At 36.7% G+C, this 27213-nt stretch overlaps 1 protein-coding gene across 2 annotated transcripts; it reads left to right on the top strand.

Moving 5' to 3' along the window:
• LOC116252724 (uncharacterized) lies at positions 1–24129 on the top strand. 2 transcript variants are annotated; one of them, XM_031627199.2, is made up of 8 exons: positions 1–1975; positions 3842–4121; positions 5407–5448; positions 15548–15682; positions 16219–16451; positions 18582–18618; positions 23292–23349; positions 23640–24129. In XM_031627199.2, exons 2-8 carry the CDS (start codon positions 4005–4007, stop codon positions 23717–23719), a joined length of 702 nt encoding a protein of 233 aa, XP_031483059.1. In that variant the 5' UTR covers positions 1–1975; positions 3842–4004; the 3' UTR covers positions 23720–24129. The 2 variants fall into 2 exon arrangements, with proteins under 2 accessions (XP_031483059.1, XP_031483058.1); XM_031627198.2 differs by lacking the exon at positions 1–1975 and having other exon boundaries at positions 3339–4121.
• The last annotated feature ends 3084 nt before the right edge of the window (positions 24130–27213 follow it).

The raw sequence follows: 27213 nt of genomic DNA on the forward strand, positions 1-27213 counted from the left end.
TGGAAGAGAACTGCTCTAGAAATGGAAATGAAGCAGGCTGTAGTGGGGATGCTGGTGTCTAGGTTGCCATAGAACAAGCAGGGTCGCACATCACTATGACTGCTCTTAAACCTGTCCTAGACCCTTTATCTAAATTCTTCCATGGTGAAGGTTAAAAGGTCGACCTCTCCATGGCTTCCCTCACGTACCTCGAGTGGAGGAGGAAGCTGCAGATGGCTAGGGAAGAGCAACCCTGGCCATTAAACTTATGTTTGGACCATTGATGTTGTCATTCTATCCAACATCATTTAAGCTGCACTGGGGGCAGGGGAAATCTCCGCAAAAAGGGTGATGATGAACATTATCTCACCAAGTGGCTAGAGACGTTCAGTGCTGCGCATGTTCTTACCACAGCTAAGGACCAATTTTGACGATGTTAGGCAGAGATTTTTTCAGTCACCAGATTTTTTTCGGAAAAGTTACCTGAGCACTTCAAGAAGGAAGGACACATGCCCTTGCTTGATTATCATGCGAAAAAGATACTTAGATGTCAACTTATAAAGGATATGGAGTCTACTCTTGTCTTGCAAACATCTAAAGAGGCAGCCACCTCAGAAGTTACAGAAGTAGTGAAGCAACGTGCAGAGAATTTTTGTGTTGCAACCTTCACTTATTATACAACAGACAGGGGCTGGAAATAGGAATTATGGTTGCAATGTTGAGGCAGTCGTTTGTCATTTTAGTGCACAAATCCGATTTCTATGGGAAGTGATATAGTCTTGCATTTCTCTTGAATATAAAAGTATGGAGGAATTATGTATGCCGACTACCACCACAGCAAGAAAGCATGTCGACAAACGTTTTCGCGTGGCAGCACGGCCACTTGTCCTTGCCGCAAGCCTCCTGTTTAATTTACTGAATCTAATGTTTGCAGCAGTCTTGAATGCCATTGGAGGAGTCACAAGGAGAAGGGGCCTTAGCTTGCTTGCGCCAAGGCAGGGCAAGTTTGGATACGGAAGTTTCAAGCCTCGAGTGTTCATTAATGACTTCAACATGACACTCAAACGAGAAAAGAGGGGTCATCCGAGAGCAGCGCAGAAGTTAGGAGAGAGGCAGAAGCTGACCCAAAGAGAGTTTGACTGAGAGATTGCCTTCCATATTCACACCTGGAGGAGGACAAGGAGCTGCTGCGGAGGTGTGCTGAGAGACGACAAAAAAAATATGCCCTACCGGGGCAGAAATTTTGTCCGCGGATCATTGTCGGACCAGTTCAGGTCGGACAGAAAATCGCGGACAAAGGTTCAGTTACACAAACTTGACTCAGTTAAGCTCGATAGGCTCATTTTTAGAGGTTTTCTTTTAGGGATGCTTATAGATAATATCACCCCAAGGAATGAGGGTTTTTGGAAAATCCACCTTCATTTGCCTTGATCTCTCGTGGAGCTCTATCGCCGAAAGCGATAGGGAGAGTGAGAGAAAGAGTCTACATGTCAATCTTCTTCGATTCTTTGGAGATATAAAGTCAATAAGGCCTGACATTAAAGGACGGAACCAAAAAAATTTCACTAAGGCTAAAATATCATTTTTTTTTTAATTTTTATATAAAACAAGTGAAATTGTTTAAAAATTTATATGTAATTTCTTTCCCTGACGAAACCAGAAATTTTTCACAAATTTTTACTAAAGCTAAAATATCAATTTTTAAAATTTTTATATAAAACAAGTTAAATTGTTTAAAAATTTATATGTAATTTTTTAAAAAAAAATTAAGGTGGAGCCCCAAACCCTACCGTGGCTTTGCCCCTGACAATGAAGGGGCTTTTTTTGCTGGAAAAACCCCAGTCCATGGTGACTTTGAGGGCTGGAGACAGGAAGCTCCAATGAGGTGGAGGTCGACGAGTGGTATAACTCCCTTAGCCGATCTGTGTATATGGAAGCTTTGGCAACAGCTAGCCCTCCTGCTCGAGCAAGTCCTTGCGCTGGCGGTTCTCCACATGTACTAAAACTACCACTTCCCTCCCCTTTTATCATTGTTCATCGCTGGGCGTAGGTTTGACTGCATATTAGGTTTTTTGCTTTTTTATTTTTCAATGCCATCCTACTTTTTTCCATTTGCATTGGGCAACATTTTATGGAATTGGGTGTTCAGGCTTTTGATCTGGCGTTTGTTGGTGGAGTTTGTCAGTAACGTTGTTTTGGGAACTCGCCTTCTGTTCTCCTTTTATTTCAAATAAATAATGCAACCAATTGAACCTACCCAGTCAGTTGGGTGACTGGGATTTCACTATGTTAATCATCAATGAAGGTTTATGGAGCTTGTTTCAACGAGCTTTAAATGAGCCTGACAAGTCGAGCTCGAGGTCCAGTTTGACAATGTGCCATCAAGTCCAGCTTCAGCCTATTCCGTGGAGCTCAACTCAAATTTGGGCTGAGCTCAAGCTCATGGTTTTGTTAGTCAAGCCAAACACGAGCTTGGCCTAGCTAGAGCTCGACTTGACTGTATTCAGGTCTACACAAACCACAATTTCTTGAGAAATTGGAAGGTAGGTGCCCGGACTATTGAGTGAGTCAAAATCTAATTCAGTAAAGGTACAACGTCACTAATATCTTTTGAGATTCAACTAGCCACTTTCAGAACTTTTTTTGGTTCAAAAACTTTTATCTCAAAACAAAGATCTTTTATGGTGATTTAAAGCCATTATTAATGCATGAAATTTTACCGGATCTGAGCCACAACACATGGTTTCATAAAATCCATACAATTTTCATAATCTAAATTGAACATGTTTCGCATGATGAATTTTTGTTCAACATATTCTATTTGATACTGCTAAAAGAAGAACCCAACCTAGTATTATTAAAATAGAAAAGAAAATATGAAACAGAGAGGAATCAGAAATTAGTCAATATGCTATAGATCAACTCGTTCTTTTTCCCACAAAGAATCTTACCATTTCTAAAAGAACTCGACTTGCATCTCTTTTCAATTTCCATTTAAGAGCTTTTTTTTTTTTTTTTTTTTTTTGGAGACCTTACTTTTTTTTTGCAACTCCACATTTTGAGTGTCGTATCTTTGAGAAGTATTTAAATCATTTAGATTTTAAGGGTACAAATTTAATCATTGATTTGATTATCACTGGTAAAACACCAGAAATAGTCGGGCACCTTGTATCGTCGACAAGATGGATCTCATCACTTCATTGGTCCCATATATTTAATTAGGCGAGTTAGGGATTTTCTAACCATTTTCAAAACCCATGTTTGCATGTTATACAACCGTCTCCTGTGACAGGTAAAATGATGTAACATTTTGCATGCATACACACTGTTGATTTTGTATGATGAATCGAAATCAGCTAGCTGCCGCATCTTATTGGATGACAAAATATTTAAAGACCATCTTTAAAAATTCCATCCTTTTAAAACACTAGTAATGATTTACTGTATAGTGATGGTATATGGTTTTTTTAACGATTATTTATGTTGCTTGTACCCAAGTGTGTATCCCGCAGATTTCAATTTTCCGGCTTTGCATAAATATGAACCATGTATTTTCATGTACTTCTTGCATGAGTACCGACGGTTATCCAACGGATCAAGTACGATAACAAGCATCGGGTCGGGTTACTCGGGTACAATAAGAAGCATGAAACTAAAGCTTCTTGTTCTAGCCGTTTCAGGCACATAAAGTCGGCGACTATTTGGCTTGGGAACCAAATTTCAAGTTTAATATTTAACGACTCATTACTCCACTACCTGTTCCTGGTTGTTTTTATCAGAGCAGAATAGAACGAACGAACTGAAATCCAATTTGGACTTGCGAGTGTGATGTTTGGATTCTGAAAAAGGTCCATCTAAGCAGGTTGAGGGTCCAACGATTGAACAACAAACCCGGAGTTGGGGTCCTGCAGAGGGCGAACCGCAATATGTGTGAAGGCTAGATCGCCGGAAAGGACGTCGGTCTCGGGTTCCGGTTGTGGGTCGGGTGCTCTTCTTCTTCTTCTGCAGGGAGGGAGAGAGAGAGGATGCCGCCGCCGGAGAAGGCGACGGAGGATCGAAGCGAGGAGGGTGGGGACCGTGGGAGGTTATGGAAGGTCCTTCTTTTTGGTACTATCGGAGCCACCGTTGCCACCACCTTCGCGGTATTTCCCTCTCTCTCTCTCAATTTTTATTTCTTGACGACCAAAAGAATTGGATTTCTTAGGAGTTCCTATCTTCTCGGAGTTTTTTTTTTTTTTTTTTCTGTTCTCTGCCTTTTTTTTCCTTTGTCCCTTTTGGTTGACGACAAACGGTTGGTTTCTAAATATCAATCGCGTTTGGCCGACTAGTTCAGGTTTCATCATCTGTATTTCTGAGAACCATACCTCTCAATTCGTGTTAATTTTCCAGAATTATGCCTCTCAGTTATTCAGCCTTTTTGAATTATTCCGTAAAAGAATTGATCGATCTACCAAGAAGTTAGGCCACGAAATGGGAATGCTTCTTGATCCTGGGAGTGCTTCTTCTCCTTATTCATGGATGAACAAATTAGCATTTTACTGGCGATATTAGAGGTTGATTTTGAACGTCAATAACCAAAGTTTCTGCTGTCTTTAGCAGTCTTTTTCCATTTTGTTGGTATAATCTAGTTTCTATCTTTGCTATGTTTCTGTTCATTGATGAATATTACATGCTTACGATTGATATTCATGTGTTTTTACTTCAAGTGCTTGTTCCTGTCATTCAATATATAGTATATTGGACATCTCAACTATGAAGGGCTTTATGATGACAAAAAAGATAAAATGTTTTTTTTCCCCTTCCATAGAGTGGAATTTGACACATGGTTAAATGTGGTCGAACATATTTATTATATTTTTCCGTCGTAAGCAGTAAAACTTCATATGTACGTTCCAGCCTTTATGGTTCCGAATAGGCTGCTTAAGAAAAAGGTTTGGCCAGAAATGAGACGGCATAGTTGTCCATGCCAGTGTAATGTATGCAAACGTTTCCATATCGTTAGGATGCTTTGAGGGCTCTAGTACAAGGTTCAGAATGTTTGTGATAAGATTTTGATGAAAGGTGTCCTACGAGTGATATTTGTAAGTTTAGTTTGGGTTGGATTTTTGGGATCAGGTTTAGTTGATTTTCATGGCTGGGTGGCTTCTTCAGATAAATGCTAAACTATGTTATCAGAGTCACCTGCAGTACGTGGTATTTTAATTTGTTTGACCATTAGGGTTCATGGGCACCAATTTCTAGTTGTGCTAATTTTGAACGGAAACAATTTAGAGATTTTGTTGTTTGTCAACTGCGTTTTGGAGTTTGTTAATGCAGAATTTGCATTTGATTATCTTGTAATTGTTGGTTAAGGTAGGCCTTCTTGTTGGTGGAAGGAGTTGACTTTTGAGTGACATCCTTATGGTCTTTTGATGTCTGATTCTACAGGTTGCACAATTGCGGCAGACAATGACTTGGTTCTCTAATCAGGTATCATGTTCAGCTAGCATTATTTGTGTCTCTCTCTATTTCATTGTCTTGGAAAATCATTGACGGTTCAAAATTCGGTGTGTGGCTTATTCTTTTGGTACAACTTTATATGGCAAATACAAGTTAAGTTAGGCTTCACTCATCATGCTATCAGAAAATTATATAACTGTTTCTGGAAAACAATAAGTTGATTGAGCACTTGGATGTAGGCAATGTTGTGGTTTGGTTTGGCATGGCTATTGTTAGCCAGTGGCAAATCGCTTTTCTTTCCCCACTTTGCTTGGAAATATTCCTACTACATTAGAAGCCACCTTTTTCCTCATCACTTGCAAAATTCACCGTCTCCTGGATACCCTAATCATGTAATTGCCTTTGCAGTAAAACTCACTAGGCGGCAGATATCAGAAAAGTCTAGGCAGTGCTCACGTGGGCCCTAGTTGTTCCTATTTAACACAAGATATGAGGAAAACAATAAGAAAGAAGAAGTAAAGTAGGAAAATGGGGAAAAGTTTTGGGTGTTGAAATTCCTCCATCTCAAACAGCAAACTATAAAATAGAACAGACAAAAAGAATTAATTTTTAGTTGTTAGAATTCAAAATTGAAATATTTACTATCTTTTTGTTTGAGGTGTCTAGGTGCCTCAGCTTAGGTGTTTAGGAAGGCAACCAGCAAGTAGGCGTGCTTTTGACCACATAGACATTACTTCTTTCCTTAGTTGTTAAGGCGTCTAGGTGCTGACTAGGTGCCGGCCAACGGCTGGCGCCTACATGCACCTAGCCTAAAAAAGGCATCCAATATTTAAGAAAACTTTATTTTGTTATTGACTCTTCAGTTCTTTGAGAGCTCTTCTAAAATTAAGTCATATCTAGGTAAATATTAAACCAATGTAACAAATATCATTCTTGGGTTTTTAACAGTGAGACTTTTGTTGGGTTTTTAATGGCAAAGTTGTATTGTTTGGGAATATCTCTGGAAAAACTCGAAAAATTTTAAAAAATAAAAAATAAGTATAAATGAAAAAATGAGAAATTAATGAGAAAACATAAATAAAACTATATAAAAATGATAAAAGGAATGTTTTAATGATAATAAAAATGATGAAAATAATTTAGTTAAAGTTTATATTTAAATCCATGATAATATTAATGCTAAAAAATAATAAAAATGAAAAAATCAGGAAAAATCTTGATAATAACGTGATAAAAATGTTTCCTTTTTTTTCCAAAATCTCACAATTTTTTCCTTTTTTTTGTTTTTCTTATTTTTGACGTTAAAAATATCTGATATTTGTGACACTGGAATGACTGGATTAAACCCATAATGAATAATTGCATTTAGTCTGTAAATGAAGATGAAGAAATTTACCCATATTTAACAAACTTTTATTCTGTTACTTGTGTACTGAATATTTGATGACCATAAGTTGATAAGTGTATGCATCAAAGAGATTTTTACAACATAGTTATTTAGGAAATATTTTACGTTCATGTGTGGACTATCATCTGCACAGTTCATATTGTTTTTTTGCTGCTCTAACATCAGACTGTTGAAGTGAGGTCTGCACGTCTTTCTCTGATTACTAGGCATGCACTGAACAAGAGAAACTGGTGGTCTTTTTACCATAAACTTAGGTTTTAACTTTTAACATGGGTAACTCTACATAATATAAGTATTATACGGTATAACAATGTATAACAAAATTACAGGACTTTAATTTGAAGGGAAGGTGACTTTTCATCTTCCCATGGACTAGGTGTGCTGGCGCCTAGTCCAGCCTAGGCGTGAGTCCACACTCGTCGCCTAAGTCATAGGCGAAGCCTCATCTGTTAAAATTAATAGGTCTAATTCTGCTCATATCAGTCAAAGTCTATTTATGTCCTCCTTATTGTATTTTAGCCCTTGCAACTGAGGTCAGTCTTTTATTAATTAAGGGTGGTCTTGTATTTTACTGTCTAGTATTAGTTAGGGTTTTGTTCCCTATTGCTGTAATCTTTCTTTTCTACACAAGAAGAGGATGACGTGAAGAGAGCCGCTGCTGTTGCACTTTCGTGCAGAATGAAATAACACTGAATCTTCTTGTTTTCTATTTTTGGGTTTGTTGGATTTAACATGGTATCAGAGCTAGTAGATGCATTTTTGTTTGGATTAGCCATTTGCTGTGCGTTTTAGTGACATGATTGTTCTTATTCCTCCGGTGGAAGCTTTCTTCTGGTTGACAAAGGAATATTGTGTGTAAAGACTGAAGACCATGTTACTGATATATTTACAAAAAACTTACCACCTTCCCAATTCAAAATACTTGTTGACAAACTTGGAATGATATCTCTTAATCATGCCAAGTTTAAGGGGGAGTGTTAAAGTATGTGGTTTCTTTAGTCCCTTAAGTTGGTGAATGCCCTTATGTTTCCAAACTAATGTTTTAAGCTCTAATTGTTATAACCTGTATAAGTGAAGGATGGGATAGTCTTTTACTGTACTTATAAGTGAGCCTTAAACTAGGGCATCAGGCCCTTTAGTGAGTTATGATAGTTTTTCTGAAGTAGCAGCCGATGGGAGGCTGCAGCTGCTTTTTTGGAGCTGCGTGAAGATGATGAAACTGCGAATCAGGTTAGTACAGTTTTGTTATCATGCTTTATGTTGGTCGTTTGTGGTTGCTGCTAGCGTACAAGCAGCTTTAAAGTTAATGAAGACTTGATCGTTGGAGAAGAAAGAGTCTTGTTCGCAGCAATTTTGGAAGGATTGAATTAAAGGTTGTTCTTGGACAGCTTTAAGAAAGTGTTGTGCTGCTGAATATTGTCAAGTATTTGCTTCTTGCTGACTGTGCTGTTGCTGCCTACTGTTTTGGTGTCATCAAGTCTGGTTTGAGTATCAGTTGTTGTAAGTGTTGGAAGGCTAGTTGATTGTAGTCGGTTCTTGACATTGTAGCTGGGATTATTTTGTTCGTTGGGCTGTAAAATATGGGTAAGGGAAAAGTGTTGCAGGTGTTAGATGTGACCAAGTCTTTTGGTGGAAATGGAAACAATGATAGGATGCTTGAGAATAAAAGAGAGATGAATAATATACAATACCATTACTGTAAGGAACTAGGACATATGAAATTTAATTGTCCTATCTTAAAGAAGAAGAAAAGAGTATATGTTGCTGATTCACTTGGAGTTAAAAATGAAAATAAGGGAGTTTTGACATTTAGAGTGCAATCAAAGGAAGATTCTTCTGCTGGGGATAAGGATCATATGTCTCATGCTAACATTCTACAAAGCATTTAACAACTTCTTGCACCTAGTCAGTTTGTTGTTCCCACGTCCTCTGCATGTTCTCCCGGTGATGCATTTGCAGGTATACCTTGTGCAATTCCGACTTGGCTTCTAGATTCTGGTGCCTCATGGCACGTGACATCAAATGAGGCCATTCTAACGAACTGTCATCCTTGTTCTGGGTTTTTTAAGACTGTGAATGGTTCTTCCATGTCTATAATCAAATCAGGTTCAATCACTCCCAATTCTTATCCTGAGAGCAAACTACATGTTGATGATGTGTATCATGTTCCCTCTCTTACTTCAAACCTAATTTCTGTTGGTCAAATTACTAAGCAAAATTGCACTATCACTCTTTCTCTTGGGATTGCGTTCTGCAGGATCAACAGTTTGGGAAGAATATTGGAATTGGCCATAGAAGAGGTGACTTATACTATCTTGAATGGCTAGACATGAGTTCTTTAAGGAGAGACAAGAATTCGGTAAATGCATCATTAAGAGATGAATCAATGCTATGGCATCAATGATTAGGACATGTCTCAAGATCTAGGTTGAAACATATTTTGGAACTTTTTGATGATTCCAGAATCGTGATATCTGATGATGTGAAAAATTGTCAAAGTTGTAGACTTGCAAATCATGCTTTACCTTTGAGAAATTGAATCAGTAAAACCATTTGACTTGATACATTCAGACATTTGGGGCCCATCTCCCATTTTATAGAAGGGGATCATCTTATTTTGTAACATTTATAGATGGTTGTACTGGGTTTACTTGGATGTTTTTTATGAGAAATAGAAACAAACTTTATGATATATTTGAAAGGTACTGTGTTATGATTGAAACTCAGTTCTCAGCTAAAATAAAAAAATCTTATGTTCAGATTCAAGGGGAAAATACATTAATCAGGTGTTTGAAAATAATTTATCAGAAGAAAGGTATGCTACACAAAAAATCTTGTTCCTATACACCTGAACAAAATGAAGTCACTGAAAGGAAAAATAGGCACATACTTGAGACTACTAGATCTCTTCTTTTTGCTACTAATGTTCTGAACGACTATTGGGCTGATGCAGTTTGTATGGCGGTATATCAAATAAATTGTCTGCCATCAGAAGTCTTTAGTGGAATGTATCCTTATGAAATTATTGTATGGACATAAGCCAAATTACAACATGATGAAAGTATTTGGATGTACTTGCTTTGTACTTATACCAAAGCAAGTAAGAGACAAGCTTTCGCTTAGAGCTGCAAAGTTGTTTCTTGGGGTTCTTAGAAAATAAGAAAGGTTACAAATGTTATGATCCATTTGGAAAAAAAATATGGATTTTTAGGCATGTAATATTTCAAAAATATGGATTTTTAGGCATGTAATATTTCATGAGTACGAGTCATATTTTATACAAGAAAGTTGAAAGATAAAGAATTGATATGTAGATCTATCATTTATAATGACATATCCCTTAGAGTATGAGAGTCAGAAAGTAGAAGAGGAAGCTCTTATGATGATTCTGAAAAAGAAAATGACATCAGCCAAGTCTATCAAAGAAGGGAAAATGACATTATTCATGTGCCTTTCTTGAGCAGTCTGAGCTATATGAAGAAGGACCAAATGAGGCCAATTCTGATCTGATTCCTTCTGTTGATCCTGAACCTCCAATTCATGTTGAGAATTCCTCCTCATCCTCTTCCCACATGGCCCCTTCTCCTCCTCAGGTACGTACGTCATAGTTCAAGAGTCTCAATTCCTCCCTCTTGCTTTGTTTCTTATGATTCTTTTTCTCCTAACTGTCATGCCCACCTTGCCTTGATTCATTCTTATGATAAGCCCAAGACTTATGAAGAAGCAACATATAAGGAGGAATGGCAACTTGCTATGTCTGAGGTACTGAATGCTCTAGAAAGAATGAAAGCTTGGGACTTGGTGAAACTTCCTCCAAGGCAGAATGTTGTGGGTTGTAAGTGGGTATTTAAAATTAAGACAAAATCAGAGGATCAATTGAACGTTACAAGGCAAGATCAGTTTCAAAAGGTTACAATCAACAATTTGGAATAGATTATTTAGAGATATTTGCTCCAGTTGCTCATATGACCACTATTAGAACTCTTCTTGCAGTTTCTTCAGCTAGACAATGGAATCTATGGGAGCTTGAGGTAAAGAATGCGTTTTTAAATGGAGATTTAGATGAAGAAGTCTACATGCAGCTTCCTCAAGGTGTTTCAGATTTAGAAGGAAGAGTGTGTGAACTGAAGGGAGCTCTATATGGGCTGAAACAAGCCCCAAGAGCTTGGTTTGAAAAGTTCAGCTCAACAATTAAAGAAATTGGATTTAGTCAGAGTTTTCATGATCCAGCTTTGTTGCATCTTCCACAAAAAAAGGAAAATATTTGTTACTTTTGTATGCGTATGATATGATTATTACAGGTGATGGTTTCAAACTTATTGATGAAACAAAGAAGAAATTAGCACAAATGTTTGAAATGAAGGATCTGGGATTTCTAAAGTACTTATTGGGTCTTGAGGTTGCCTACTCAAAAAGAGGTTTCTTTTTGTCCTAACATAAGTATGCAGCTGATTTGGTGACTAAGGCTAGATTATATGATGAAAAGAAGAAAATAGTTTCACCTATGCAGGAAAATGTGAAACTAAAGCCTTGTGAAAGGAAAGAATTGAAAGACTAGACTGTTTATGGGCAACTTGTTGGCAGTCTGATTTATCTCACTATTTCTAGGCCTGACATAACGTATCCAGTTCATGTGTTTAGTCATTTTATGAATGCACCCAGATCAACACATTTAGCTGTTGTTTTGAGGATTATTAGATATATAAGAGATACTATGGACTATGACATGTTCTTTTCATCATCTAATTCTGAGGACCTTGTGGCCTATTGTGATGCTGATTTTGGTGGATCAGTTCGTAACAGAAATTCCAGAACAGGATTTTGTATTTCCCTTGGCAATTCTATGATCTCCTGAAAGTGCAAACTGCAACAAAGAGTGACTTTATCTACAATTGAAGCTGTATAGGGCTATGGCCCAAACTACAACTGAGATAACCTGGATAAGGTGGCTGCTAATTGAGATTGGGGTTCTGGTTGTTAATAAGACCAGGTTGATGTGTGACAACATGAGTGCTATTCATATTGCCAAAAATACAGAGTTTCATGAAAGAATTAAACATATTGAGATTGATTGTCTTTTTATACGAAAAACATATGAAACAAGATTAATATCTCTAGAACATATAAGGACTGAAGACCAAGTTGCTGATAGTTTACAAAGAGTCTGTCACCATCTAAGTTTAAACATTTTGTTGGCAAACTTGGTATGATCTCTCTTAATCATGCCAACTTGTAATATGTTTTAACTTAATTTACAGTTTTAGCCCTTGTAAGTGAGGTCAGTCATTTATTAACTAAGGGCAGTCTTGTATTTTATTGTCTTTAGTAGAGTATTAGTTAGGGTTTTTGTTCCCTATTGCTGTAATCTTTCTTTTCTACACAGGAAGAAGATGACATGAAGAGAGCTGCTGCTAATGTACTTCCGTGCAGATTGAAATAACATTGAATCTTCTTGTTTTCTATGTTTGGGACTGTTGGATTTAACATTAACAACTAAGCTTCTTTCTCATCCTCTTTACGCTGTTCATAATTGTTTGTAATGGATAGAAATGGTAAAGCACAAGTACCTTTACAAAAAGAATTAGGTGTTGCTATATGCTGTATTAATCATCTTTCCTTTTCATCATGAGTGAAACAAATAACATGTTCCTTTTTTCTCATACAAACTCTTGTATCTGGAGATGTTCATTTTGGTGCGGCTAGAATCAAAACTCAATTAGATGCCTTGGGGTTATTTTACCGAAGCTGGTTGTTATAGAGTGTTTGCACAATATTTGTGAAATGTTACGTAGCAACCTGGATGGAATCCTGACTATGAGATTAAGCTCCCAAAAAAAATAAAAGAATTAAATTTCAACAAAATGAGTGAACCCACAATAATCAATGTCCCAACTAATCTTTGCGATGTCATTAAGAAACATTATTAGGAAACATTATACCTATGGATCCCAGGTAGAACCAAGTTTGAATTAAAACTACATGATTTCATAACAAAGTGGGCGCGAGCTGATAAAAAGGTCCTTGTAAGAACTCCATTCTACTCTGCGTGACTGATGCTGACCAAATCTATGAATGGGTGTTGGTGTCAGCACAAAAATACTTAGAAATATTAAATAGAAGATCTCAGGTCTGTCCAGCAACAAGGAAGCTTGATCAAGGATAGAAATTTGAGATATCATGAGCTTGGAGCACAATAATAGGAGTGCTTTCAAGGAGCATGAATTTCAGTACACAAAAGCTTCATTTTGTATTCTAGTCAATGAAACATGAGGGAAGAATTCCCCTTTAGGTTCATTTTTCAGGTCATATGATGATTTGAGTCATTTGACACAGAGGTTACTTGTACTGCAATAGGTAGGACCGTTGGATGGACATGCTTGGAGTCATCCTCTTTTTTCTATGTAGGATGAACTTTCTACTATCAGATAATGATGAAAATTTTCCAACCCTCAGATTACTGCAAGAATCTCCTTTTATGCGGGCCAGTAGGAGAGCTCATTTTGTTTGAATTGTCCTCTTGCATTAAAGCACACCTTTTTTTATCTCCTATTTTTTTTATCAGATCAGCTTCCTATGTATCATTTGAGGATCTGTCAACAACACGAATGGTCCTGAAAAGGCTGTTTTGAGATCAGGCTGGCATTGACATTCTTTTTTTAGTTTTATCACAGCTTTTGTGACTTTTTTGCTCCATTGATATGTTACTTTATTTGTTACCTTTCTGATGTCTTGGGTCTTTTTTGATAACCTTTGAATATAGTTTCTAACATAATTCATGCACCCAAGAAATCTCTGACATTGAATTTTATCTTTCAATTCATTTGAGAATCGTTCTACATTCTTCAAGGCATGTTCCTGCATCATAATTTTTCCTTCTTTTAATATCACACCCAAAAAGTCAATTTCCCTTTTTGCTATCTGAAATTTTTCTTGCCATGTCTATCATAATTTCTGTTCAAGTAGTTTGATTTTATTATAGAAAACTGCTGCTTTCCCCTATTCCCAGTAGCGCTACTTGTATGCCATAACAAATCAAAGCCCACGCCCTCTGTTGGTTGTGTACAGCCACAAGACTGTGTGTGCCTTGTATCAACTTCACACCCACCTTGTGGATATTTTCAGTAATCAGTAGTAAAAGAATGAAGCTCAAAGACTTTTCCCCATCTGAGAATCTAGATGACTTAGTGCTATTGAGACCATGATTCCTCAATGACCCTCTGCCATGGCATAGGAAGCAAAAGTTATCACACTACTCTTTCCATGAGTAGCCACTGTCTAAGCTTTAAAATAATCATACTGGAATAGAAACAAACAGCAAAAGAGGGAGAGAGGAAAAGTAAAAGGAATACCACATATAAACAGTAACCAGAAAGCACACATTTACATTTACATTTACATAGCTAGTTAAAGAAAAAGTTAAAGAACTACCACAATGGATGGTCATCAGAGGAAGGGATAGGTGGAAAGCACGTTGTCGGAGATGGATAGGGCATCAGAGGGGGGATCGATAGAGAGGAGTATGTCAGAAAAATGAAAAGGGATCTGCGATCAGAGGGGAGATTGCCTAACAGAGAGAGGAACTTTATTTTAAGCCTCAGACGCCAAAATGAGGATCGATAGCATTCTAACAGATCTTATCGCTGCAACAGTGAGGCTATTTTGTGAAATCAATCCAACTAAATGAAACTTGGGGGTTGTGATTCCTGATATGAATACTTGGTTCAAGTATGAAATATATAAATTTTCATAATCCCTTGTGGCATCCTATGTGTATGGAGGGAGACTATTTAAATGAAAGAAATTTAACTAAATGGGACTAGGCAGGCCGTTATTCCAGATATTAATACATGGTTCAAATATTAAATACATAAATTCTTTGGAGTCCTTTGTTACATCCTATGTGTGGGGAGGACTAGAGAATAGTCAGGCAAAGCTTGGTGTAACTGTTCACACCACATTGTATAAGCCTAATTTGACCAATGATAGAACTCTATGGTCATCTTCATAAGAAATCACTTCCATGAGTTGAACAAGGGCCAGAAGCATGTACCTTAGATTCTTGCTTGGTTCTAGCAATTATTGCCTTGCCATAGTTGCCAATATCATTCTTGGCAATGCTTCAGGAAGCTTCTTTGGATTTTCTTTTTCAAATGTTGTTTTCCTTGAAAAATCTCAGTAGCTTTATAAATTGGAAATTGATCTTATTACAATATTTTTGTGACCTTATAAGGTTATGTACATTTTTTTATGATATTTTGGAGATTTTGTGATACCTTTTGATGATATTATCGGATAGCTCTATAATGTGGATTAGTGTAAAGTTTTAAGGATGTTGGTGGATATCATATATTAAATGGAATTCAGGTAGCTTTTCTTGTGATCTCATTTCTCTTGTTTGGAACTTAGCTGCTATGCAAATCTAGTTGCCACATTTTTACAATTTCAGAAGCATTGCATCATTATATATATATATTTTTTTCCTTATTCTATAATACTTGCTTGAGAAAATTTGAGTAGCTTTTGCATGTGGCATGTTTGTGAAACCAAGTGTCTTCTTTGTTTTCTTTACTCTATTGCACTCAAAAGGCTAATGAATAAGCAGAATGTCATGAATCCGGTGGACCGCATGAAACAGTAAATAATATCTTTGTCTTGCTTTATGTATGTGTAATTAAATAGCTATGTGATTGACATTTTACTTTCCGACTTGCTTGTGAAAAGCTGAGCAGGTCGCCTTTATATGAATCATGGCGGAGTGCTATTAGTGGCTTCAGTCCTAGAAGTTTCAGAGAAGAAGCTTGGAAAAAAACTAGCCGCCGCATGCAAGAAGAGTATGAAGATGAAATGGAAAGAGTGGTTAGGAATATTCCCTACCTATTAATTTCTTTCATTCAGCATATTACTCCCTGCCATTTGCATCTGTTGTATTTCAAGTGCTTTTTGCTGCATCCATGTACTTCACAAGTGCTCTACTTCTGGTTTCTTCTTTATGTTACACTTTTTTACATCAAGAGCCTTTACATACTTAACTTTGCAGCATGTGCTTTTTATTTTGGTGACTAGACATGGTTGATGGCTTGGTTTCTAGTTGCCTGTTCTCCCACTTGGAATCTGGATTGGCTTCTCTTTTGGATTTCTATGTAGGAAAAGAGTTATTTGAATATGACTATTTCTATTGCCAAGGAGGGTGTGCTGGATGTGTTTACTGTTCAGGATGTGATTAGGCATATATAGTTGTGTATGTGAGCATTTGTGTGTAAAGCATATATTGTTTCGTGGAAATATTATGATCGGAAAACTGTGAGAAGGAGATGGAGAGAGCTTTGAAGGTTAATAGGAACTGCTGCGTTTGAAAATTTTCACATTCACCTCACTCCTCAAACTTGTGACAGGAAAGAATAAGACGAATGCAAAGTGTTTTCAATCGAGAAAGAAATAAATATAAGAGAAGCTATGAGAGCTGGAAAGATAGTGGCCCAGGGGCTTATCAACAATTTCAGCGGGATGATTGGTATTGGAAGACTGACACGACCTACAAACACCAAAGAACCAATTCAGGAGCTGCTCGCAGGGAAAGTGGAATTCATGCATTGTCACACCATTACTCTATTTTGGGCCTTGATAGGTACTCATTTGTGGACTTTAAAAGTTTTCAATTGGTTGGAAGTTGGCCATGTATCTCCTTTGCCTTTTGGTTTTGGCATTGGCTATTCATGTGGTTTCTCATATAATGGTAGTTACTGCTCTGGTGCATACATGAGTTCAAAATATCCCAGGATAAGGTTCGCAGCTTTGGCTTCTTTTGTGACTGCTTACCTATAGATCTAATAGGCAATAATTTTTTTCTTTAAGCCCTTCTACTCTTTGTATCTTTTCACATTAGAAAGTCTAACAGTTGGTCATGCATGTTCATCCCTCCCAGGCTCCCAGTTAGTTTGCTGATGGATAAGGTATGTGTTGGACCCAAGGATTTTCATTTCTGCTTAGATAACAAATGGTTGGATTTTTCGGTATTCATCCAGATTGATTTAAGAAATGACCCCAAACCTAGACCAAGTAATGCTAAGGGCATTCTGACATATATTTTACGTTAAAAGTACATATAACGTTCTTGGGCCAATTGAGTCAAGTTGAATATCCAAAGAAAAGTATCTACCAATCGAGTCAATATATTTCTCGTATCAGGTTTAGGTTGCCCCAAGTAAATACTTGGACATTGTTTTCCATTCCAATACTCTAGCACTTGGTTCAGGTGGAGCGAGGTATGCAATGACTACCTGTACCTTCACACCCTACTCTTAGTTAGGGGTGTCAAATTGATTGGATTCAAATAAGATGCACCCTTTCCCACTCAATTTATCAAATGTTCACATATTGGATTTGAACACAGATGAAGAAATGACTATACCATGCACAACCAAATCAGATTGGATCTAACTTTTAATTTGTGATTGCAAAATCCACAATATTGATTTGGACCCAATCCGGGCCTGCCTTAATATTAAATGAGTAGCAGGTTGTATCTTATGTCCCGCACCTGCCCATATATATTGTTATTAATAAAAATAATTTTATCAGGTAAATAAAAATTAATTTAATATTTTGTAGCCACATGATTTACGTATAAGATATTGGATTATTAACTATGCCTCCTCATCGCTTTTGATAGCTTCTTAAAGCTAAGCTCCCCATTCCTTCCTCTTCAATGTGGGGCTAAACAATGAACATGTTGTTTAGCCTATATTGAAGAGGAAGGAGTGGGAGCATTTTGGCTCCTTGTTCAATCACAGATGTGTGTAAAGCCGAATTTGATCTGGCTGGCATCGAGCCAAGTATCTAATGGGCCAGGTTAGTCTGGTACTCGACCCGAATGGGCCAGGCCTGGGTGCTGCAGTCGGCCTGATGGGGCCTAATAATCTTTTTTGTTTTTGTTTTTCAATGTTCATCCCATAGACTGACCCCTTCTTATAAGTGTTGCTTAGGTGGCTTTTCTAAAAGATTTTAGATATAGGACTAAAATTTTGTACTGCACTTAAGTAATCAATAAAAAATAAAATGTGACTTTTGGTATACCATGTGCACTGCACTGGGCATAAGCCTCTAAAGCATTTTTTAAAAAAAGGTATCGGATCAGGTAGTGGGCAGTTTTTTGGGCCTGGTACCTGGTAAACCCTGGGTCCAGCCCTGTTATTAACAGGCCAGGTAATGGGCCCGACACTAACTCAACTGGGCTCACTGGTCCTTTTTGAGAATCGGGCCATGCAGAGTCCTACACTTGAGCTGATGGCTGCACAATCTCTTCACCAATGTGCCTTTTATGGAACTCTGGTTGCTTAGTTGTGTAATCTCTTGCATCATTGGCAACCTTACCAAATACATGTTTATAGCTTTATATTTGTCTGCACCTTTAATGTTAGTTTGCATCTCCAGATACTCATGCATTTATTGATTATTTATAGATCACAAATTTTATATTATTGCTACTTCATTTGGATATTAGATTTTTATTTAAATTTTCTCTGTTGAGGTTTGGATCCCTATTCTTAAACAAAAAGAAACATTGCACATGTGGTTTTAATTTTTGGTTGTTTTTTCCTTGTTTTGCATCTTATTTATGATAGACCTGCTTCCCCATAGCTAAGTGGTGACTAATGTAAATTACTAGTATGAGGTTCAGGGTTTGGGGCCTGATAGAGAGAGATGAAGAGAGAGCATCTTATTTAGGAGATTAGCCTGATTATTTTTGTGTCTGCAGGTTTAGGGCAAAGCCTTACACAGAGGAGGAGATTAAGGTATTTAAGCTCATTTCTTCTGTATTTTTACTTGGATGCCTTTTTTATGGGAGTGAGTGTTCTTTATGCTGCCTTATTTTATTGTCTTATTGATGGATGAAAAAACTTACAACTTTTAGACTTTCGCCTTGTAATTTTTATTGCTTGTATTTTAAGTGGTTGAAAAATGAAAGATGAAGAACAAGTGCTGAAATTATTTGAATCATCATGTAGTGATAATATAAAAAGTTTGTGTTATTATAACTGAATCAGCAGAGCTGCCGATTTGGTGAATCAGCCGCTTCACTGATTTGGCTGAATCAATTTTAAATCGTCCAAAAATATTTAAAGTTTTTTTAAAAGTAAAGGAAAAAATGTATAAAAATAAACCAAACATGAAAGAATTATTAAAATATTTTAGAGGCAATCATTGTTGGTCAACATCAACATCCATGATCCATGCATGCTTGACTTGCTTAATTCTTTTCATCATTTCAATGATAGAGGCAGAACGAATCTAACCTTCAATAGCTTCAAATTAAAATACTTATTGAAAATAAAATGAGCATATTGATAGTTTATGACAAAATTTAATGGTTTTCTGATGTTCCTGACATCTTACTCAATCTCTTCATTTGATGAACAGAAATTATATGTATTGGCAACTTCTTTTGATGGGTTGCAAATACTTTTGAATGTTAGATTTAAGCTATGCACCACATAATGAGTAGAAGATATGACTATACTTGGGATCACTTGCCAAACTCATCCTTGCAGGACTGCAAACTGGAAGAACTCCTTCAAATGCTAAATATCTTTATACTTCCCAAATGCATCAATACACTTCAAAAGAATTGGCCCATTAAACGAATGTACAATAAAATTTATGAATTGTTGTTCTTGTATACCAGTCTGTCCATCGGAAATAGTAGAGACTCCATATTGTTTTCATGAAAATTGTCGTTTTCTTTAATAAGTTCTCATTCTTTTCTTTCTCTTCTGCAAGGACTACTATTCTCAACTTCTCTTAACTAGGGGCACATGACCAGCCAAATTGCTAATAGTCAAAATTGTCACCATATCTTTCCAATAAGGACTTCTAGGTTCTAGCTATATTGGGAGGAAGTGTACTTGCAAAATAGAACTGCGTTGCTGCAGCCACATATGCTGAACTGCGTTGCTGCAGCCACATATGCTGAACCTCATTGTTGCTTATCTAGGATAATTATAAAGTTCCATTGGGAGAAAAACAGGAAGATTTCAGAATTCAAAAGCAACAATATGAAGCTAGCACCATAGCAAGAACATACACACATTATATACATGGCATAATCTAGAAACACCCAGAACTAGAATCGTTTAATGGCATTGACATGCATACACAGTCTATTTTACCATGGAAATAGGACTGAAAACAGCCACACTAAAGAAAATGCAAAGCAAAACATCAAGAAAATATAAACTACAAAGGCTGCACAAGACAAACTTTTTTACATCATAGAAAAAGAATTAGCAGACAGGAAGAACAATGCAACATTGACGGTAAGGGTCTTAGAATGATAACTTCAGATGGAAAAAAATAAATTAAGAACGACTACGATAACATTGTTTTCTAAGCAATGGTCATGCATGCATATTAAAGGCAAACTGATGACATAATCATATCACTGCATGCCAACAGAAAAACTAAACGTTACATGGAGAAGCTAAGAACAGGGGAGACAACTGAGTTAAACTGAGAAGGAAATGGACTGTCTCTCATTGTAGAGCAGAAAAGGAAGCAAAATAGATAGAGGGAGAGATGATAGAGTATTGTCCTGGGGAGCATAAAAAAACCCACGATAGATAGGAGGGTAAAAATGGGTGCTGCTGAAGAGAAAAGATCCAAGGGAGAAAACACTAGAAAAAGTCATCGGATGCCAGAAATTGAGGGAGGGTTGCAAAGCACACTGGATGATATATTGTGGGAGAAAACACTATAAAAAGTCAACGGATGCAGGAAATGTCGGAGGGTTGCAAAGCACAGGAGCTGTCCACTGAGAACCTTCAACTTTGGTTGAGGGCAAGCATCCTCCTGCATATATAAGCAGTTAACTAACACCCAATTTCTGGACCAAATTGGACCTGGTCAGTTTTGATAGGATTTGGATACGGCCTCATATGTGTTGACCGCACTTGATATGGTCAAAGCCATCTCTGGGCCGTGTCCAGACCTGCATCTATATCCGGCCATGTCGACATGGGTTCATCGGCCTTCCAAAACCGGAAGGCCTGTGTTACAGAACACAGAAGTGAACCAAGATATGAACAGGAAACCTAGTCTTACATGAACTGTTTACTTTCTTGAAGTTGATGAGACTTCTGGGTTTTTCATTCACTCGTGTTCGTTCTCAACATTTTTGTTGCATCTTCATGGGATCACTCCTAATTTCAACACGTGAGGCGTCGGCACCCATATCCACCATATTTTAAAAATGTCATGATACCTTCAACATTTTTTAAACGAATGATAATAAAAGAAGATATTTTCAGAGCATCACCAAAAAATATATAACCCTGTCAAATCATGATACTTTTGTTATAATATCACAATATTTAACTTCTTTGAAAAGGCTTTTTTAACATGTGTGAAATTATGTAAATTATTATGTTAATTTGAGTTGTTGCAAAAAATAAAAAAAATGTAAAACTTATTCTTTTTATAGTTTTCTGTTATATTTAACTTTTCAAGTTTAGAACTTCTGAGTTCTTCCCAAGATTTTACAAAATGCTCCTGAGAAACTTCGATGAGAAATTCCCAAGGATACAATGGTAACTATTCCCTGATGCACTGAGCCTCATACCTATGTTACAGCATATCAATGACGATGCTGATTTTGAGTTGTTCCGTCCATGGAAATTTTCATATCCCTACACTTCTTCACGTGGGCATAGCCTGATGGGGCATTGGTATTTGCTGATTCCTGAACTTCCTTCATTCCCTTCGTGTGGACATAACCTGGATTCCTTGAGGCATGGGTAGTTTCTGATTCATCGACATGGGTAGAAATTCACAATCACTAATATCTCCAAGGCACTGAAAATATTGCCATCCTGCCACCATCTAAGCACCAGCTGCTAATGTTTTCACTATCCTAAAATGATACCAATGCTGAACTGGTTAACTCTGTGCCTATAGCTGAATCATTTTCTGCAAGTATCAAATAATAATAAAACCCACCCAAGTCTGTACTTAATTTCTCATCGATGTTGTATAGTGTTGGGCCAATTAAAAACGTTAAACAAAAGGTACCTTGAGATAGACATGTAACTAATCTAAATTCACACGAAATTCTATCAAAATCATTGTTAGTTGTCATACATACGGTTCTTGGGTTTTATACCAGAACGGCCATTCTCAGGTAACAATCCAGAAAATGTGCTTTTTCTCAGGAAGGAAAATCTCAAAAATTCAAAATATTCAAAATGTAAAAAAGTAGAAAACTTCTATGAAACTTTTGTCTTTTACACTATATTTCTTACAAAAACATTGATAAGAATTCAAAATACTACTAAAATGTTAAAAGAAATCTAAACATTTAAAATATATGAGGAAACAATTCTCTCAGAAAATGGAAGAAATGTGATATTTTATTTTCGGTTTTTTAAATATTGTAATTTTCATTTTTTTTTGCATTTTTTTAAGAAAAATGGCTATATTTTTGGCATTTCTCAAAATTAGAAAACAATATGAAGATGTGCATGTATACAATTGAACACATGAAAAGGATAAGTACTTCTCAATTTTTTGAAAAATTGATGGATGTGGGTTCTCCTCCTTTGTTTAAAATTGAAGAATGGGACAAATGAAAAGGGCACTAAACAGTAAAATCTTATTTATGAAAACTAAAATAAGCTCTTTGAGACAGTTAATCCAAAGAATGTGAACGTTCGTTTTTGTGTGTGTGTGTGTGTGTGTGTGTGGAGAGAGAGAATAAGAAACTTGTCTTCGTGTACATGCATGTCTGTGTGTGTGTGTCTGTGGCAGAGAGAGAGAGAGAGAGAGAGAGAGAGAGAGAGAGAGAGAGACTTGGATGGTCCTAGTACCTTTCATTCTTCAGTAGGATAAATTTAAGAATCTCAAGATGCTTCACAAGTGTTTCTTGGAAAAAAAATCCCTTTAATATTTTTGAGTTTTTAACTATGTGCTTCATATTTTGTCTTTTTCAATATTTTGTTAAACTTTGTTGGTTTCTTCGTCTGTAAATTTCCAAGGTTTTTCTCAGAACGGGAATGGTATTGGTGATTACAAAGAAAATGTTATCCTGGTTAGCTGGTGATGGTCATACCCTTTGAACCTAGCTGGACTGGGTCCTCACTATGTTTATGTTATGATATGATTGTTGTCCTTTCAAAGAGTTCTTTATTTCATTACTAAGGGAAGAATCTTTTTTTATGCTTCTCCTATGGTGGTTTGATGTTGTTTGCTTCTTCACCTTGCCAATGATCTATTTCTATTTATCTTGAACTTTCATAAGGCGTCATAGTTATGCATCTTTTTATTTTAGGCGATCTTTTATTACTTAAAAACATTCTATGATCTCTTTTTCTGTTGAGTAGCTTTCACTGAAATAATGTTTTGATTTTAGTTTTACATTTATTTCACTATGAACTTGATTCCTTTAGATTCTAATTCTTTTCTTATATAATTGCAGACTGCATTCAGAGAAAAAGCCAAGGAGTACCATCCTGATCAAAACCAGAATAACAAAGGTTGGTCCAAACACGTAAATGGAGTCATCTTTATCAGTAGTCCTTGTTTGCTCTCAATTTGGTTAACCATGCCCAATGGATCTAGAACAATAGAAGCTTGCTACTGGTTGGGACATAAATTTGTGATTCTGACCACCTCTTCTTGTGCATGAGAAATAACTTTATTAGTTGCAGAATATGTCTTAGTATACAGGTTGCATTTAACGTGCCTAAGGGATGTGATGGCAAAATGCATACGTTTCCTGGTTGATCATTAACTGGCTGAGTCACTTTTTGTGTTTTCGCTACAGAGGCTGCCGAGGAAAAGTTCAAGGAAGTACTGACGTCTTATGAAGCCATCAAGTTGGAAAGAAAGAATAAGAGAAACTAATTCTAAGAGGACCACCAGTTGAACCCACTGTATTTACCCCATGTTGTAAGAGGGGCATGGCTCTGTTCAAAGGTTATGCCTCGTTTTTTTTGTATTTATCAATTCTTGAAGTGGCCCTGATCTTCAAGGGGGCGAAAGGATGACCCACAATACTGTTGTTGATGTACATAAAGAAGAGAGTACATAGAGCCCATATTTTCCTAAGCTTTGATTTCATGATGGTAGAGCAGAGATTTCAAAAGATGCAACCTGCTGCTGTCATGCTTCAGCTGCATTTGCTACCACGGAATGTGGTGCTTTGGCTGAGCTAGTATATGTTGGCCATTGAAAGTAGCATAAGTGAGATGATGAGCTATGGTTATTTTTCTTTTCATTTATAATAAATTTATGTGAATTTACAATTGTTCCCCCTCCCCTTTTCTCCTTCTGTTGGAGAATCCAAGGAAAAAACTCTCGTCGCAAAATTGTACATTGACTGATCCTGAGGGAAGCACATCACTGCCCTTGCAGTAAGGCCCTAGGTGCATCGAATCTATGATAACCCGTCAACTTGGCGCTGTTGATCGGTCATGCTAACTATATGAACTTGATGGCCTTTCCCATGAAACATGTTCGGGAGAAGCCTTTATTTTCAAAAAACTCGTAGCCGCATTTGTCTATAAGCTCGTCATCTGAGTTTTCCAGCTCTGTAGATTGCACTGCAGAAGGGCAGTTTCCACCAGGCTGGTCTTGCGCTGCTCACTCAATTAATGGTGAATGAACACCTAGTTAAGTGCATTAACTTTAACCTGTTGTCACCCTGGCAATCGCTTTGATATAGTTTCTTCCAACCTGACTAACTTATGTACCTGTATCAGTTTCTCCACCTCTCTTGCTACTGACCGCATGATTGCTGAACTGGGCATTGTCAACAATTTTCCATCTTATTAATTATTCACGCACATTTACTTTTCAATAGATCAACTATCTATAATGGCAACCCAAGTTGTAGGAAGGTTTTAATTTACCATTCCATATCTAGCGCAATTCTGGCCATATCTACACCCATTTGACTGAATCCATATGCTAAGCTTTTCTCCACATTGATAGTTAATACTGCACATGTTTAGTTCTTCAAATTTCAAATCGTTCTTGGGTTGCATCCAGAAAGTAGTATGACATTGTCTGCATAGAAAATGGAGGAAGCTGGGACATTTGCCACCAGTGTTGGGTAATGAAACAAGACTTATGTTAAAATAGGCATAAGTACTCTAGTTGCATATCTTCATTATCACTATATGATAGGGGATCCCTTGTCCTAGTCGTTGCTTGGGGAAAAATTCCCCACTATTAATGAGTAATATAAGAGATACTCGGGTCGTGTATGTATGCACTCACTTGATCCATTCATCACAGAATTCAAGATGATTAAGTGAATTGAAGAGAAACTCCCAATTAATTCTGTCATATGCATTGCTAACGTCAAATCAATCATACACCACCTTCTTCTTTTTCAAGGAGAGCCATGCATTGTTTCGTGCTTCAGCAAAAAGCTATCTCATATATACTTGCTAGGCAGAAGACCAGTTTGATTTCCGAAGTTTATGCGGTTAACGATCGTCTGTATGAAAAGCTCCATAATTATGTTCGTAAACTTAGGCTTAAGTTTTGTGACGCTAAAAAGTATCGCAAAAAATGTCTTCCACAATGGCAAATCATTGGCCATGGTTTCTATCCACGGAATGCACCATTTACAACAGTTTTAGCATCGCAAAATTTAAAAAACTTATCTGGCAATGAACATTGGTGCGCTGATTTTAATATAGCAATAATTTACGGTCCTTTTAGTGATCGAATTTTTTTAATTCTAACCATTTGACAATTATCAGGTGCATAACAGCATTGACTTTTCTTTTCCATTTACTTTGTATTAAATATTTTGATAGCCCTTGCATTTTCGTAAAACATGCAGTCAGCTATCTCTTCCCATCTCATTAGTTCGGCCAAATTTGAGACGTTTTTTTAACGTCCTCCAACATCAAGGTCAAAAGGCTCAAGTTTATGGGTTAAAAATCATTATTGAAACACAAATTGGATTTTTTGACATCCAAAATATTTAAATTTAAAATAATTTCATACTCTTGATTTCTTTCTAAAATCAATGAATGGGTCAAATGTTGATCACTTTTTTTATATGTAGGCCTTTCAAATTTTCATGAATTAATCAATTTTTTGTTTACAAAAACAAGTCAGAATCTTATCAAACCGCGCAATGGCACTAGACCACCATAAATAGTGGAGTGTTTATATATATATAGCGCGTGAGAGAGAGAAAGAGGAGGATTCAAATCTATTTTGATATCAAAAATTGCTGGATGACTAAAAATTAAAAGTCCATTGTTCAAGCACCATAAACGGTTGTTAAAAGCACCATGTATGTACTGTTGACATACCATAAACCGTCACCATCTTTCTATAACAATTTGTTTTACGTCATATATTTTGTAATTTTTAGCCATCCAAATATATAATTATATATTGTGTGAATTGAAATGTAGATATTGGATGTTGTTGGATGACTAAAAATTACAAAAGGTTGGATGGTACTTCTAAGTATGGCCTTAAGCTGTTTCTAAAAGCATATGTAGCGATTCCTAAAAATAATTAAGAATACTTGAATGATCATTTCTAAGGCATTCATAAAAGTGGTGTTCCTAATTACTAGTAGAAAATGGTTTATGACCGTTCCTAATTAAACTCATTAGAAACAGTTTTTTTTTATGTGTTTTTAAAAGCTTAAATGTTATATATATATTATAGTTGTGGCAGTTGGTAAAAAAGTACATGTATTGATCTAGTTTTACCGATGCGTGACTTTACTTGCGTCATTGAAACTTATCTCCCCACTTAAACATTATCGATGCCAGCATTCATGTGTCAGTAAAACCTGACTTTAATCGACGCGTTGCATCCATTCCATCCTTCTTCTTGCACCAACCGAAGCTCCAGAAAGAATAGTGCTACGTCATCATTTTATGTTACATTGTTGTTCTCTTATTCTCAAAAAGGGCTCCCGAATAGGGTTGGGCATCGGACTACGCATCATGCCAAGCTGGGCTGGGCCAAGCCCTATTTTGATGGCCTGGGCTGGGGCCCAACCATCATAGATTGGGTCTGACCAAGGCATGGAACCACCCGGGCCTGGCCCAAACTTGAATAAAAAAGATTAAAAATATCTTTATATTATATATATTATTTATAAGAAAAACATATTAAAATATATTAAAAGTTGGGGATGGGCCAGCCCGGGCCGTTTTTATGGCATGTTCCTCATCTTCCCATGAACCTTTTTGGTTAGCAAGATTACGAAAGAGTTGAATTGCGAACTTATTTTTTCTGCTGATCGCTATGTTCTGTAGAACTTAGTGACAGGGAAGAGGATTGGGATTAGTTTGGTTTCTGAGGGGCTATATCGTTTACCCATGCATGTTGCTACAGCTCTCATGATGACAGTC

This window comes from Nymphaea colorata, chromosome 4, assembly GCF_008831285.2.
Source record: "Nymphaea colorata isolate Beijing-Zhang1983 chromosome 4, ASM883128v2, whole genome shotgun sequence".
Taxonomy (NCBI): Eukaryota; Viridiplantae; Streptophyta; class Magnoliopsida; order Nymphaeales; family Nymphaeaceae; genus Nymphaea; species Nymphaea colorata.